The sequence below is a fragment of the Pristis pectinata genome, chromosome 19, assembly GCF_009764475.1.
Source record: "Pristis pectinata isolate sPriPec2 chromosome 19, sPriPec2.1.pri, whole genome shotgun sequence".
In the NCBI taxonomy this organism is placed as follows: Eukaryota; Metazoa; Chordata; class Chondrichthyes; order Rhinopristiformes; family Pristidae; genus Pristis; species Pristis pectinata.
In genome coordinates, this window is record NC_067423.1 from 28,519,531 (window position 1) to 28,536,110 (window position 16,580).

A 16,580-nucleotide genomic window follows, 5' to 3' on the forward strand; every position below is an offset into this window, starting at 1 on the left:
TTCCTTTTCTCACGTCCAGAGGAAGTAATGAAACCTCAATCTGACCCATCAGGAGATCAGAAGAATGATTGAACCCATGAAAATTCTCACCGTTGGTATTGCCGGTTCCTGTGTACCTCAGACCCCCTACCCCCTCACAATGTGCTCTGGTGAGTTGGTGTTCTCTACGTGAATTGGAATTTCTACAAAATGGATTCATGCTCTTGAATAGGAATGACTGCAAAAGGGAAACGAGGCCTGCAAAATGTAGAAAACTATACAAGTATGGAATTGTAAGGACAGGTACGTATGTGGAATGCAAAATGGCATACTTGGTATGTGCCAAAACATAGAACGGACACATAATCACTCAGGCAGCTCAACTGTGCAACTGGATATCCTAAGGAAATGGACAAATCCCAAGGGGAAACCTCAAGTGCACCCACTGCCCTATGTACAGGCCTCTGGGCAAAACTGCAGCCTGCCTACTTTACTTTTCTTTATTAAAAAAATAAGTACTACTACTGTAAGACAGTGCCTCAGCCACAAACAGTTGGTCTCTGTAATAGGATCACAGGTAAGTCAGTCAGAGCAGATTAAGTGCTACACATTGATGGAAGTGTCAGTCACACCGGCGTCAGACTGCAAGTGTTCTGCAGACTCATCATTTGCCTAGGGTGGGAGGGGGTAGTCTTAAAATGAATGCCTTTTGTACAACAAAATTATAAGATGTATAGATACTTTTATATATTTTGTAAGTCAGTACTTCTGAAGAACTCACTTGTACATGCATAACGGTTTTGATTTTATCAATTTGATTATAAATCTTTTGACTTTTATAAAGAGTAGAAGATTGCACAATTTTACTTGAATTTGGTGTGTTAATATTGTAAAAAAAAAACATTTTTTCTATTGAAAGCTGTAACAATTTATGAGAAATAGAATTTGAATGTGTAACTACTAAGACAAAATTACTGGAAAAATGGGGAATCAAACCAGGTCCATTTTTTTGTTCAACCATGCACTTGAACTTGAGTGTTTGAGGGTTTTTTTTAATGAAAAATCACTTTTAAGTTCAAGGACGCATGTTGGTCTGCTGGGGAGGCAAGGGTGAGTGTGGGTGGGGTGGAAGAGTTAACCAGCATTGACAGGAGGATGTTTGCCAATCAAACATGATTGTTTTTATTTGGATACCTGTGAATATTCTGGCATTATTATTGTTGTAGATTTGGTTTTAAATTGTTTTAGACAGAAACTATCAGAACAGTTCCCATTTGTATATTGTGACTCACCTGCTGTAGTAAATTCTTTTGCTTTAATTCAGATAGTTTCTTTTAACTTTAATGCAATTTTATTCATGGCACAATTTAAAACAAAAGTTTTTTAAATTTTATGATGGAAACTGAAGTTTTTTTAAAAAATCAAAGAACAGATGTATCATATTTATTTACATGCAAAACACTGGAAACAGTACAAAGAAACAAAATTGTAAAATAAAGAGATTTTGACTTTTTCCATCTGCCTATATTGATTCTTCTATTCGGTCCTTTGTAGGAAGTTTTTAAATAGCATCACAGTCACTGTTGTAGCACTGCTGCAAGACGGCACCTACAGCAGTGCTCTGTGGCTGCACACAAGCACCCTGCAGTGAAGTAAGTTTTGGATGCAGTGAGTGATCAGAGCTGAGGGGTGTCGTACTTTGCGGACAGTGAGTTGGTTTATTGTCTCACATACACACACGCACCCCTCAGCAATTGTTAATGAATACCAATGGTAAAGTCCTGAGAAAGATGTCTTTGTTGGGAAAGTTATAATTTTCATAGATTTTGAGTTACAGTTTGTTTTGTTGCAATATGAATCTGCTTTAAAACAACATGCCAGAGGTTTGCCTATCACAAGAGTACAACTAATCAAATAAAATAAATCACTTTAAACTGTCTTAAACCTAGAATATTAACATAGGCTATAATCACATTCAATCAAAATATTTGGAAAACATCTGAAGACTTTTTATAAATATGATGAAATGTTTATTTTACTGCAGTATATGCAATCTTTAGGGAGATACATACTTTATATAGAATTGCATTTCACAGCAGGTGAAGCATACTGTTCCATCTCTTCTGTTTCAACCCACACTGATCTGAAACGCTCCACTCTGTTAGCTGGGTCCTTAGTACAAGCAGTTTTCAGTTATGATCTCATCCACTTCTATTAACTGCTCCTAGAGTGAATGCTCCTCATACTTCAATCTGTTGGTTTCAACCTGTGGAATATTTGGAGTTGACCTTCTAGGTATTTAACTGTTGACTGGTATATTTTACCGTATAAATAAATGCCATGACAATGTCCAGTACATATTTTCTCTCCTAAGAGCTACATTCCAATTATTATTCAAAATTTGACAATATTTTTAACTAGAAAGTAGGCCACGTAGCACTACTTTATTGACTGGTCTGCTGTCTCTCAAACAGTAATGATAATCAACAGAATGCATGAATCGCAAGGGGTAAGAATTGCTTTCTAGGGAATGCCAGACTGGTGTTGCAGCGCTCAATAATGTGCAGTGCCCTTCTGGATACCACGTCATTAACCTTCAGCGGCGTTTTAATGTGCAGACAGTCTGCCAGCCACTTGTGTGGAACTGGGCTTTCTGCTTCTGTTCAACTTTAGCAGGACCTCCTTGAGCAGCTGCAGACCATCGCTGAGAATCTGACTCAGGTGGGTCTCCTTCAAGTGTATGTTCCCCGCCATCTGAAACTCCTGCACCAGCTGTACTGACCTGAATCCACCTCAACTCCCCCAACCCCCAATCCATTCCCTGACTGCTGATCTCTATCCCCGATCACAATCCCTGACTTGGCTATCGCCACCTTTGGATTAGATTGCCACCATCTCCATTCATTTCCCTGAACTCCCACCACCACTGCCCTGCAGCCAAGCCTTGCCTAGACCCTCCCCCCACCACATCTAATTCCCACCCCAGCCCCACCACTTATAAACTCAATCCACAGACGGGCATCCCCAGGATCCCTCTTCCCAAACCTCCAGCATCTGAGTCCTGGCCACTGGTTTACCAAAGGAGTGTGTGAAGGAAAGGCTTTCCCTCACATCAGGCCAATTCAGTGGTTCATGAGGCCAAGAACAAAGCATTCCTGGGTTCAACTGCTTTAAGGTTTTTGTAATTGTTGAACAAATTCTTGGCTGTTATCTCCAGTTTGATCTAAATCTCTTCCTTTCGTTATGGCCGTGATATTCACAGACACTCCCCCTCAGCCCAGCTTTCTCATGTGGCTTCTGCACTCTATGGTCTCAATCAGAAAGCACCTCCTGAGGAAGCCCTTGCACAATCCACTCTCAAACATTCTTCCAAACCCTCAACTGCCTTTGCCAGTTAGAACACAGAATAGTACAGCAAAGAACAGGCCCTTCGGCCCACAATGTTGTGCCAACATAGCTAATCCCTCCTACCTACAGATTGCCCATATCCCTCCATTTTCCTCATTCAGGTGCCCATCCAAGCCCCTCTTAAAAGCCCCAATGAATTTGCCTCCATCACCTTATCAGGCAATGCATTCTAGGCATCCACCATTCCGAGTAAAATAAAACGTACCCCTCATGTCTGTTCTGAACCTACCCCCTCCCACCTAAATGCATTTGCTCTTTCCATGATCTTTCCATAGCTGTTGATTGGCTGAAAGAAGATAATGAGCGAAAAAAAAGAAATTATCCTTGGTTGGTCTACACCAAAGGAAGAAAAAAAGGTGGAATTCAACAAAAAGGAAACATTCAGAGCAGGCTTTGAGCATACCTCTTTTTGATGCATCAGTTAGTTCAGCAGTGACGAATTACCCCTGATGAGACAGCTGTCGAAATGTGAATAAGGTACACAAAGTTTGAAGTTTTAATAGTGTTAATTTACAACTGAACTGGTTCATGCATGTTTTCTTCCACTGCCCACCAACGTATCTGCCACATTGCATCTCTAAATAACATCCCGATTGTCAACAGATTGTAGGGACTTGGCATGAGCACCCAGCCTTTCATCAGACGAAGACATTTCTGCATCGTGGAGCCTTCTGTGGAACTATAGGTGTCACTCAAAAGTAGGACAATGTGTTATTAACTGTAAATGCCTCTTAGTCCAAAGACAGAAGGAAATATGTAGGTGAAGCTCCAGCAACTGTCACTGTCTTGAGTCAGTGGGTATTTTGTACATTTACCATGGGTAATAGAAGTATTTTTTCTTGCCAGCAGCAGGGCGTTACTTTTCCCACTGAAATATTTTTAAAAATTAATGCTTTCATGAAGCAATGCATGATGATAATAAGCAGTGAAACTTTAGACGTCTCTTTCAGGTTTCCAATGCCATTTACATGCCAGTCAACATTCTAACAAAAGCCTCTCTGCTATCTTGCATTTCATATTGAAATCTTTGTGTAATTTGCCTAATCTTCTTTTGTGTTGGTGCACAAAGCTTGCATGGACTCACCTGTACATGACCTCCTTCTGTCTGAGCTATTACTATGGTACATATTATTAATGGTATCAGTTTTTAAAGTTCTTCAGGGAGGTAATAACTGGTTAGACCTGCTTCAAGCTGCAGTTTTAAAATTTGTTGCTATGCATTTGCTGATGTTTGGAAAAATGAAATGAAATGAAACCAAGACAACGACCAGATCGTTCCAACTTGTACAGTTCACTCACAGTCTTTTTATTTCTTTTTGCGGTTTTACTTTTGGGGCCCCCTGAACTATGCCATTAACCACATTTCACCAGAGATGGTGATAGTTCAACAATGCCACAACATTTGGCCAACCGCGCTATAAAAACTGAGAGGTGACTTGTTAGTTGATTTTTTTTTCCCCCATCTCCTTGTGGGTGAGTGTACTTTGTGCTGCTGCTCTTGGCCATGATCAAGGACTCCTAACCCACACAGTGCTATTAGTCAGTGGTACAACAGTTTTCCATTTTAAAATTAATCATAATCTTTCTGTGGAATTATATTCCATAAAAAGGACATGTCATTGATCAATGTGAGTGGAGCATTTCAGTACAGTCACATGACCTTGCTTGCTTCGTTTTATAAAGTTCCTTCCAAATCATAAATTAAGTGCTGATTGGTTGCATGACATGTTTTCTATTTTGTGTGTTGTGTCCCTTTTGGCGTATTGCAAATACAGGCATTGTTTAACCAGTAATGAAGTGATATATTCAGCAAAAGTGGATTTATTGGCTTTTTCCTCCTGAACAAGCAGCCACGTCGTATTTATTTCTCTCCTGCCCTCAATGACCTAACTGAAGACTAGGTCAAGATCACTTAATTATATGAGTGTCATTCCCTGTATATGTTACAGACAGATTTCACTGGTCATCTAAGAATTATAAATGTATATTGTGTTAAGCATATTTAAAAAGTGGAACTTGCCAGGTGCACCAATAACCTCTTGTAATCTGAAATGGCTATTTTACAATGCACTCTTTAATTAGTCAGAATGCCTGAGTAAAGACTTGGTGAGACAATTTCTGATGCAATTCATTACTCTGCCATGTTTCACTCTAACAGGGCAATCTATTTTCATACGAGGATGCAAAATGAAGATGTATCAGATTTCGTATCTTAGTGTCTCATTTGATCTGAGGTATTAACTCCACATGTCTGATGCATAACACCAAGAAAAGTCTTTGCTTCCTCCTCTTATAGCCATGCTGTTTCATTTAAAAACAACCCCCCAGCAGCCTTGAATACAAGCCTCTGTCTTTGCTTGAAAGGGAAGTTTTTTTACATAAAATATATGATTATTCAGAATGTCTTTTTCTTCCAGCTTTGAGAGAAAGAAAAACCACTTATCAGTGACAGAGGGAAGCTGTTCTTCCTGCTCAGAAGAGAACACCACACATCCACCTTGTGGCTTGTGAGACCAAATATTACAGAACATCATTTCTCTGGAAACTAACTATAGAAATAATCCCTGAAAGCTTTTTGTAGTAATCTCCCTTCAAAAAACCATTGGTCATGATGTTCCACACCTGGCAGTACAAGCATATTACCGTATTCTAAAGGGCATTGACGAGAGATGTCTGGTAATCAGAGTAAGTAAAATTAAAGATAGGCTATAAAGTATCAGAGAAATTCTTTTCATCAAAGCAAAGAATGGACATGATTCAGGTTTTTGGATTGATGGGGGTCAGCTACTGCATGTGGGTTGGATCAGTATTCTGCAGGTAATGTTGATTAACCACCAAGACCAGAGACAAAAGTAAAGTCTGCAGAGTGGAAGAATATTAGTGAGAGAAGAAGGAACTCGATATGATTTTAAAAAAAATGCTCTATGATGATATTTTTGGAAAGTTAAGTTGTAAACAGGAAGAAACAGTTATTTTATTGTAATAGTTTCATATAGTAATATAGGAAACAGTTACTTGAAGCTTAATTAAAACTGTAATATTTCAGCAGTGCATTTGCCAAGTAAGGCTCCTTGTATTAATTTACTTTTATTTTTCAGATGCTAACCAACTAACAATGTAGTTTCAACATTTTAGAACTTCCTTTTAAATTTTCATCATAGGCATTTCCCTGTTTTGAAATGTTGTTTTCCAAGAGTAATCATGGAGTAAAAGAATTTATGACATTTTAACTTATTTGTGTGTAACTCAAATATTGCCTAGAAATTGAATCCCTATAGTGCCTGCGTTTTATGTGCAAATCATAAATAAAAACAATTTAACTTGGGTTAGATCAGATCAATGATCACTTACAGTAAAATCACACACCTTCTGTGCCCTGTTGGTTACAATGCAGCTTATGTTTTTACAGTGCCTGTCATGCACCTAATGACGTAACTAGATGCACACTGCCCTTTTCCTCCCTAACCAGCATAAATCAAAGCTTCTGGTTGCAACCAATGAACATCATGAAGCAGTCACAGTACAACTCAAAGTATATCACACCACTTGTTGCATTAATGTCACTTTAGAAGGATGTGCTGCTGATATTGGTAGACCTGACTGGACAGCTTCAGGACTGACTGCAGGCTGCTCAAACACTTTCTGAAGTTCACAGAATGTGCTACAACTGACAGCGTAATGTTTTTTTCCAGCTTTCAGTTGCTGAGATACTCACACAATGGGTGCCTCAGTGTTGACACTGCTGCCAGCACTCTATTATTGATGGTTTTGCTGTGGTCATGACTGGCCATGTAGGCTGGGCTGGGGGCCCAGGGCAGGAGGAGGAGACGTACCCATCTGCAAAGAGCTACTCCAGGCAGGCCACATCCTTCCCGGACTTCTCTGAAGAACAACATAATTGAAAATTCAGGTTTTACAGCGTTGTCATCACAGAGATTTGCTGGATGCAGCAGGAAACCTTGGTTTCATACCTGGCCTGGTCTCTGTGGAAGTGCAGGTCATCTCAACTTCCTTGCCACAGGATCTTTCCAACCAACCACAGCAATCCTCTGGAATGTCCCATATTTTGCTACTCATTGCACCCAGGCACAGTATTCATGCAGAGATTAGTTCTTCTATATTGATTTCAATGAAGATCGGGAGACAATTTGGGCAGTGGGATTTCCCAGTGTTGCCCACTTCCCATGGTGTGGGCTCTCATTAACTGCACTCATGCCCACAAGTGCCATCACTAACCCAGAGATTTTCAACGGGTGGCTGTTGATCATTTAAGACCCTTCTGATGGTGAATGCCTTGTTTCTGGGAAGCACACGATGCCTTCATCCTGGGAGCACTGTCGAAGGGATGGGTCCTGGGGGACAAGGGCCACCCTCTACTTCCCTGGTTCCTGATACGAATTCGCACTCCTACCACAGCTGCTGAACACCACTGCAACAAGAGCCACAAGAGTACCGGCACTGTGGAAAATGAGATTCCGTGAGCTGCACCAGCCCAGGGGCACCCTGCAAAAAAATGCCAACAACAAGCAGAAACTCTCTCCAGTGAACTGCTCGCTGCACGATCAAGAAAGCCAAAGGCAGCAGCCAGTGCAGAAGGGAGACCCTGAGGTACATGAGTGACAATCTGAAGAGCAGCAGGAGGACGAGGAAAGCTGCCGGGCAAGTTCCAGCTGAAAAGAAATAACATCATCCTCCATCAGAACAAATGATGGAAGTGCAGACCGTACACACGATATTGGACTCCCTGATAGGTGATTCTCAAAAGGAGCATACCAGATCCTTGTGCCAGATCCAAAGTGACCTTTTCCACATTCCAGTCCTGAAGAAGGGTCCTGACCCGAAACATTGACCGCCTGCTTTTCTCCACGGATGCTGCCTGGCCTGCTGAGTTCCTCCAGCATCATTGTGTTTTTCTTCCAGTCCTTAATGTCAGCATTATTTGCCGGTGATCAACAGAAGAAGCCCAGGTGAAACACAATAATCTTTCACATTCTTCTTTGTACCACTCATACTGATATAAATACATCAATAAATGAATCCCTCATTCATTTACGGAAATGCCTAACAGCAACTGTTATCAAGAGAATGAAGATCCCCGGGCAAAGCTTATCAGAACGTGGCACTTACTTGTGCAGCTCTCAAATGAGTGGGGATTCTCACGTCTGGAGGAGACGGCCAGGACCATGTAATGCCAGGCTCTTCCTGTGGTGTCCTCATTGGGTATCCTGGCATCCCTGGCAGACCTCCTTTCTCATTTTCATCTCACTGATGAGAATGCTAGGTCTCTTTCACAAAATCTACTCTTTCTTTCCCACTGAGCTCAGGAACTATGCAGTTCAGTTTTAAATGCCTAATTCTGGATGTAAACCATTCCCAATGCTGGACTTTGGACTATTTTTTTTTACAGGAAATCTAGTTGACCATTAGTACTCTACACAACACATACTTCATGCACCAAAAAAAGATGAAATCCAGTTTCTACATGTGACCCATTTTTCATTTGCCTTTATCATTGGTTTTGCACACCTTATCTAATGAGAGAGCGGTTTGTTTAAGGGATTCTGCAAGTTGCTCGGGAAACTGAGCAATGAATGGATTTATTAGCAGCTTATGAACAAATGAAAGCCTTTGTGAAGTAAGTTGCAGTAATTTATACCTTTAAAGTAATTCTTATGGTGATATCTCCGAACTGAAAGCTCCAATTAATTGGTTATAACAAAGTCCTGAATTTCATTTTGAGTAAAAATATGGTAATACTTTCAATGCACATTAGAGACTTGTGAATACAGTAACATTGATTTATGATATAGAACACAATTTATGCCACATTATGCAAAAACAGACAGAACAAATTTATCCTGCTTCACTTGCCATGCTGGTATTAGTGTTATTTTCACATCTAATAGTGCTTGTGGTTTGTTAATTATTTCATTGAGGCCAAAGTTCTAGTTTTGTTCTTCATTACATTTGAATTTAGTCTTGATAGTATATGGGATGAAAGGTGACAAAAGACTGTCAGACCCAACAATGTGTGGTCTTGACCTGAAAAGTTGACTGTCTATTTCCCTCCACAGATGCTGCCTGACCAGCTGAATTCCTCCAGCTTCTTGTTTGTTGCTCCAGATTCCAGCATCTGCAGGATTTCTTGTGTGTCCAACAACATACAGTATACAGTCGGTTATTAAATACTTGCAGCCTTGTGCACTGTCTCCTCAACCACTCGTACTCCCAATCCTATTTGGTACAAACCAGGCCTCCAGCTGGAACAAGGTGAGACTGCATGTAGGCAGACTTTGTGTGGTCTTGGTCTATGCCTCCATAGAGCTGTCATCTACCCCAATAGGCGATGTGTAGGAATCCCCTATAGAATTACGGCCTCACTGCAGCTGACCACATGATTGTGAAATACCTGCCATGTTATTCTGTAACACTTGGGTCTGACACCACCCCCTCCCGAAAAGCTGATTACTATATCATGATTATTACTCCCTGCTTGTTCTGTTCTTACAACAGTTATGATGGCCATCTCTGAGGGAGGGTCTGTAAGACGCAGAGCGAAATGAGGAAGTTCATATGCTGAGATGAAACATCTGCTCCATGTTGCCCCTTCTTTAGAAGTCTCCCTTTAAGTGGGAATTGAATATGATAGAACTAGGTGCAAGAGAATGAGTGAGAAATGATGGCTTGCGCAGGAGAGCGTTGTGCTATATTGTTCAGATCCAATTGTTGCATGCTAAATGAAATGTATTTCTACAGCATTAGTTCTACCTCATTGTGTGCCTTCAGATGGTCATTGGTGCAATAGAATTGCAGTCTCATGAGAGATTTCTCATTGATAAATGATTGTGGACTTCATTGCCTGAGATGTTATTCCATCAATGAATTGTGTTGGGCAAAAAACGAGTTGCTGGAGGAACTCAGTGGGTCTCAACTGTCTATTTCCCTCCACAAATGCTGCCTGAACCACTGAGTACCTCCAGAAGCTCGTTTTTGTTTTGCTCCAGGTTCCGGCATCTGCAGTCTCTTGTGTCTCTAATGAATTGTGTTAAATGACAGTCTGATTATTATGTGCGTTACCATCAGCTTCTGTGTTTGCAGTGTTGAACAGCCACTACTGACATTGTGCAGCAGCCCGAAGAGTTTAGGAAAGTGTATTTTGTGCAGAGATCATGGTTAGTGATGCAACCTGCCATACATCAGGAAATGCAGAGATTCTGCATCAAGACATTTAAGTTATAGGGTCAGACAATCATTTGTTGAAGTGTTATATTCACTGCAGGTGCACCTGCACAGTAGAATGCAAGGTGACTTTGTGTATTATCTGGCTTCTCCCAGCTGGTTATTGGTGTACTTTGTTAGTGTTATGGATTTAGTGTGCAGAGGATCACTTGATTTGTATTGGAAAATTCAATTTTAAAGGCTGCTTATGACAATTGCCTCTATTATTAGAATTCCTTGTATCAAATGTGGGTAATATCTGCCTCTAACTAGGAGATGAGGCTTTGGATGCTGAACAGGGATATCCCCTGGTGGCTGCTTCCTTTCCCCCATTCCTTGCTCTTGCCCCTGCTCAGCATCCACAGTCTCAAGGCCTGTTGGCTCCTTTCCCTCTTTCACCAGCTGTGATCTTCAATTGATAATGTTATGCAGTCTGCAGTGCATTGCTGAAATCTCCATGTACTCAAAGCTCCACTAGACTCGTGTAGGAAATGAAATCTCATTTTAAGAGAACTGTGGCATTACCCATGTTGATCCTGGTACTTGTGTGCCTCTTGTCTTACCTGTGTTCACTTGCTGTAGTTCATCCTCAGGATGAATCCCAGAAACATTCACCATGAGGAAATCTACCCCATCATCCACAGACCTGCACACTGAGGAATCGGAAACCTCTCCTGTTCATAATATGCAGTTACACACAGAAAATGCTGGAGGAACTCAGCAGGTCAGGTAGCATCTAAGACTGCCCCTGTAGGCCTGAGTGCAATCAATGTCTGAAAACCCAGCAACGACCAAGATGCTGCTGTAAGTGGATGACATGTTTGCTTTGAAGCCACAGTGAGAAGCAAATTGTTAAAGACACCAGACAACTGCTGCAGCCCCTTTTAAAGATCCTGTGGTGAGAAAATTAAGAATCACTGTGATTACTGGCACGAGAGTGTGGCCAGAGACGACATTTCACATATTCCTATGATAACAGCTTTGGAAAACCTGATACCACGAGTACTTTGTTCATCAGAGGCATCCAGATAGGATGTGGCGTCTACAGGGACTCTATGGGAGTAAACTCTAAACAAATGGGCAATCTTGGACTCTCTGTGTGGACAACCTTGACCATTACAACACTTTCAGTGTGCCAATGGTGTCACAACTAAGGCAATGACTGTTAGAGTATCTCACCGTTAATGGGAGCACACACTGTGGACTTTGGAAGGTGTTTGTGCAGCCTGCTGTCAGCTTTGAAGCTGCCCAGTCAGGTTTCCCAATGTCAGCAGAGTGTCCCTTTAAAACGAAAGAAAATCAACAAAATAGCATAATTTGCCTGACAGAGACTGTTTCTGGAAGCATGGCCTTCTGTCTCTGCCTGTACCTAACAGCTCACCAGAAAAGAACAGTAAGGTAATTCAATTCAAAACGATGGCTGGAGAATCGAGATCAGAGAGAGAGAGAGACCTAGATACATGGACAGCTGGAAGATGTGATGTCAAAGGTAAGATTTTTATTTAGGGATGGAATTGGATTGGCACTCAACCTGTCAGAATATTGAAGCTGATAATGTAGGTTTTTAAAACAAAGAGGGATTGAGAAAGCAATAACTAACTCTGTAGAAGAAGCTGGTTTGTCAGTAAAATATTTATAACCAACTCATTTCAGCGATGGAGAACTTAGCTACTATAGACCCAATTGTTGATAGTAATCTTAATGCAGTATTAGACCTCCACATTCAGGAACTTGATCAACAAATGCGATAATATTCCCAGAATTAACATGAATTTTCTGGAGGGATGAAGTTGCAAATCACCACTACTTTGTGTATTAGAGCCACTGCATCAAATACATCTAATTCAAATTTAGTATTCAGAATGGAACTTAATTTGAAAATGGTGGAGCAGAGAGTGTTTGAGAATTTAGGAACAAGGTTAACATTTCAGTTTGAAGAGCTTCTCGTTCAGTTGACAAAGTTTGACCACTATTCTTTCCTCCACCTAAAACCATCCCATAAACACAATGCAACTTGGCTGCAACACCTATCATAGACTGCAACAATCTGGCTTCAACACTACCTCCTCAATATGAGATCCAAGACAAGGGCAGCAGACCCATGGAAACAGGGTTTCATGCTCCCCTGTTTGTTGCTAGGTCAAAATTCTGGAACCCTTTACTAATAGCCCTGTAGAAGTGTCTTCACCAAACACAGCTCAAAAAGGCAGCCCTCCATCAATTTCATCTGCAGATAAGAATAGTAATAAATGCAGGTTTTGCCACCAACACCTACATCTGATGTATGAGTAAAAAAAAAGATAAAATACAGCAGCTCTTTGAAAAGAGAATGTCACAACAATGGATAGCAAACTGTGAGATATTCAAAAACTCTCCATCTCCAGCTTAGAAGGAGCAGGGCACGATAATGTTTGTTGCTGTGATCATCTTGATTGACATTGCTAATGTGGTATGGTTCACAAAAATGTGGTGCCACAGTCCAATTCCATTTTCCCAGCTCAGATTAGATAGAAGAATTGCTCCTGAACACCATGGGCTGATATGGCCTCCGGTTGAGAGTCCTTCTCCTCCCTCCCCTTCCAAAAGGTTGTCTTGCCTTGGATGCCTTGAGCTCCTTCTCCAAGTCAAGTTGTTGTCCAGGAGAGTGCCTACCAATAGACCCACGTCTGCAAGTTTGAGCAAATCTGTTAAAGTCCTTCAGAATCAACCACACAGATTCTTATAGACTTGTACATCTGAATCAATTGTAGAAAATACCAGACATTTACAGAATTACAGCAACAGCTAGTAGAAATCGATCAGCAATTAGTTCAATGCTGGGAAAGTTGAGGGAGTGTGGATCCTCCTGCTGCTGAGCCCATGATCAGCTGGTGTTTGAGAGGATCAAACCGACAACCCTGGCAACAAATCAGTCTTTTATGCCATTAATGCCATGATATGCCAGCTTGGCATACTCTGGCAAACGTTCAGGATGTGCCAAGGTACAGATAACCATCAACAGAAGTATGATTCATGCTCTGTGAATATAATTTTGCCACCCAAACAGAAACCTTAGTAATACCTATTTAAATTTTGCCCATGTGTTGTGAAACCTTTTATCAGATCTCACTGCCAGAAAATAAGCAACATCACCATGGAGTTGCATTAATTCCAAAGCAATCTGAATTATCCACCTCTAAGATAAACAGTTGGTAGCTTGACAATCTTGGCCTTGCCTCAGCAACAAGGCTGACATTGGTAACTCAACAAATGGGAGGTTATGGGAACAGGGCTTTCACTGGGACCACACCAAAGCTCTGTCATCTGACACTTCTATGTACAATACATTTGGACTTTGCTAAAAGATTGACCAACCCTGAAATACCATGACTGAAAATACTTGAAAACAGATTATCTGCATGTTATACTTCAAATAATTAAAGATTTAGTGATTTTAATTGAAGTAAATGCAGAGTTCTTGTAAAAGTAAAAGCAAATCTTCCTTCCTTTGACAGACCAAATTTCTTTTTGATGTTTCTGCATCATTAAATAGAATAATGGACTATTCCAGCCAGTTGTGACTAAACCCTTAATATATCAGTCACGTTTTAAATTTCTACCATGAAAAAGGCATTTTAACAACATGCATTTTGTTTGTCGAGCTGGGTTTTGGCAGTCTTCCATTTAATAAACAGAAAGTTGAGAGTGCAGAAGCTGGAGCACTGAGAAGCTAGAGATTTTCAATAGTTGTAAAGAATGTGTCAAAAATATACAGGAGGGAAAGTAACACAATGGAGGAGCAGTACTGAATAGGATTTGGCAGCCAGAAGCACTAACATAGCAGCTGAACTTGCAGCACATGCACAAGAATAGAGTTTACGCAAAGTGCCTCAAGGTGACAGTGACGATAAAGGAGGAAAAATAGATTTATCCACAAAAGACATCACTCATTTCCCAATTAGAAATACGGTGCCACAAAATATTGTCATCAAGATTTTTGTTTAAGAAACTTAAATATTTTTCACCTATTACCTGTTGTACTTTGAGCAGGAAAAGTCACATAATAATCAAACCTTAAAATTCAAAGATTCTGAACAATTGTTACCGAACTTGGAGGGCTTTATTTTTATTCATGATGTTTTTCTCCCCCCATGTGTTCGACTGGAAGTGCACCTGTCAATTTAGAATTATACTGCTCAGTACAGAAATTCAATGTTCAATAGTGCTTATGAAATTTTAAAATGCAAAGCCAAAATAAAAACATTGAATAAAAGTCAGTCAGTTCAAAATATTTACTTCAGCTTGTTTTAATAATTGGAATAAATTTTTAAAAATTATATAATCATTTCCAGAAAGCATAATTGTACAGATAGGATCTGTTATGCATAATCTTCTAATTGTGGTTTACCTAGCAATTTAATGCTTTGCTGCACTTTTGAAAATGGAACAATTTGTTTTCTAATGTATTAGTTATGTTTTCTCAAACATTTTTTATGAAACAAAATAATAGTCTACTGAATAATGAAATAAAACTTTTAAATGATCATTCATTCACAAGATTATACCCACTTTGATCAGAGGAATGGGGAATGGAATAGTTAACCAAGTATGAATGTTGATTTGGTTCTCTTGTGTGGGAATTCTCTTCTAACAATAATTCCTTGGCCACTGAGGAACTTTAAGGTAGAAGGTGAAAACAAAAAAAATGTGTTCAACAGTGCCACCTAATGGTAATATATCTGATTCCAAATTGAGCTGATGTTGGCCCAGCTTTGTGGTCGAAGATGTTAACACCCTATGCTGTTGCATTCCACAGGTACTCATTTCTGAATTAATTTCCTGCGGAAATTTCTTCATGCATGTAGCTCCTTTTAACACATTTTTACTGTGTTTTTTAAATTGCTATTACTGGGAATTATCACTTAAGGTTATTTATATCATCTAAACAATAATTACAGTAATGTACTGGCATTGAGAGTGAACCACAGTTTATAGGTTACAGATTTCTGATTGTAAGGCAAAGGTTGACAGTACGTTGTTCAAAAGACATGTAAACTAGAATATTGTAACTCCAGAATACTTTATTCAACCATTGTAGTCTGTCAGAACTCTATTGACCCCTTGTGAATTTTAAGAAAATGATTTTCCAAGAGTGGGCTTTGGGTGAGTCATGGGATGAGCTTGTAAAGAGGCACGTTGTGGATTGGGTGCAGTCTGCTCCTCCTGCCTCCAAAGAAATTGTATTTTAAATTTTATTAATGTTTATCAATATCAGGAGGTGCACCATTAAATGAAAAGCAATAAACTGCAGCTTCTGGAAATCTGAAAAGATGGTGGACAATGGTGGGGGCACTCAGCAGATCGGGTGGTATCTGAAGAAGGAGCAAGAGAGTTAATGTTTCAGGTCAGTGACCCTTCATCAGAACACCAGCTACAACATAAAATGTCAGTCAGGTATCTGCTTAATTTATTACTGATAACTCATGGGAAGATAATACCAGCATTTATTGTCCATCCTTAATTGCAGCTGAATGACCAGGAATTTGACCCAGTGACAACAAAGTAATAGTGATGTTGCATGGCATGAAGGATGATTTGAAGATGTGGTGTTCCCAGGTACATACTGTCTTTGTCCTTCTGGGTTTCACAGATCGTGAGCTTTGGATATACTGTTTGTACAGGGCATGATATAGACATGACACACTACACAGAACTGAAGGTGGAGGGAGTGAATGTTTAGGACGGCAGCTTGGGTGATTGAAGCAAGTTATTTTGAATTTGATGCCACTGAGCTTTTTGAATGTTGATGGGACTCCATTAATTGCCACTTCACTCTTGCCTTGCACCTTTTATAAATTGTGAACTCTCAACAGATGTTGCCTGATCTGCTTGGTATTTCAAGCATTGTTTGGTTTCAGATTTCCAGCGACTGCTGTGTTCTGCATCTCAGTTCCAACATGCTGTTTCTGTTCTCCCTCTTGATGGCCTCTACCCTC

The 16,580-nt window shown here is 40.2% G+C and overlaps 1 protein-coding gene and 1 pseudogene across 3 annotated transcripts in view; one reads left to right on the plus strand and one right to left on the minus strand.

Annotated features, from left to right (window-relative positions):
- Nucleotides 1–1,460, plus strand: part of celsr1a (cadherin EGF LAG seven-pass G-type receptor 1a) — a 281,143-nt gene extending 279,683 nt beyond the window's left edge. For 2 of the 3 annotated variants that reach the window (XM_052033623.1, XM_052033626.1), the window contains exon 36: nucleotides 20–1,460. In XM_052033623.1, the coding sequence (XP_051889583.1) occupies nucleotides 20–44 (25 nt within the window). In that variant the 3' untranslated portion in view covers nucleotides 45–1,460. The remainder of the gene's footprint in view (nucleotides 1–19) is intronic. The other variant, XM_052033625.1, reaches the window with a different exon arrangement.
- A 4,317-nt stretch (nucleotides 1,461–5,777) lies between these two features.
- LOC127580651 (uncharacterized) lies at nucleotides 5,778–5,967 on the minus strand (annotated as a pseudogene).
- Between the last annotated feature and the right edge of the window lie 10,613 nt (nucleotides 5,968–16,580).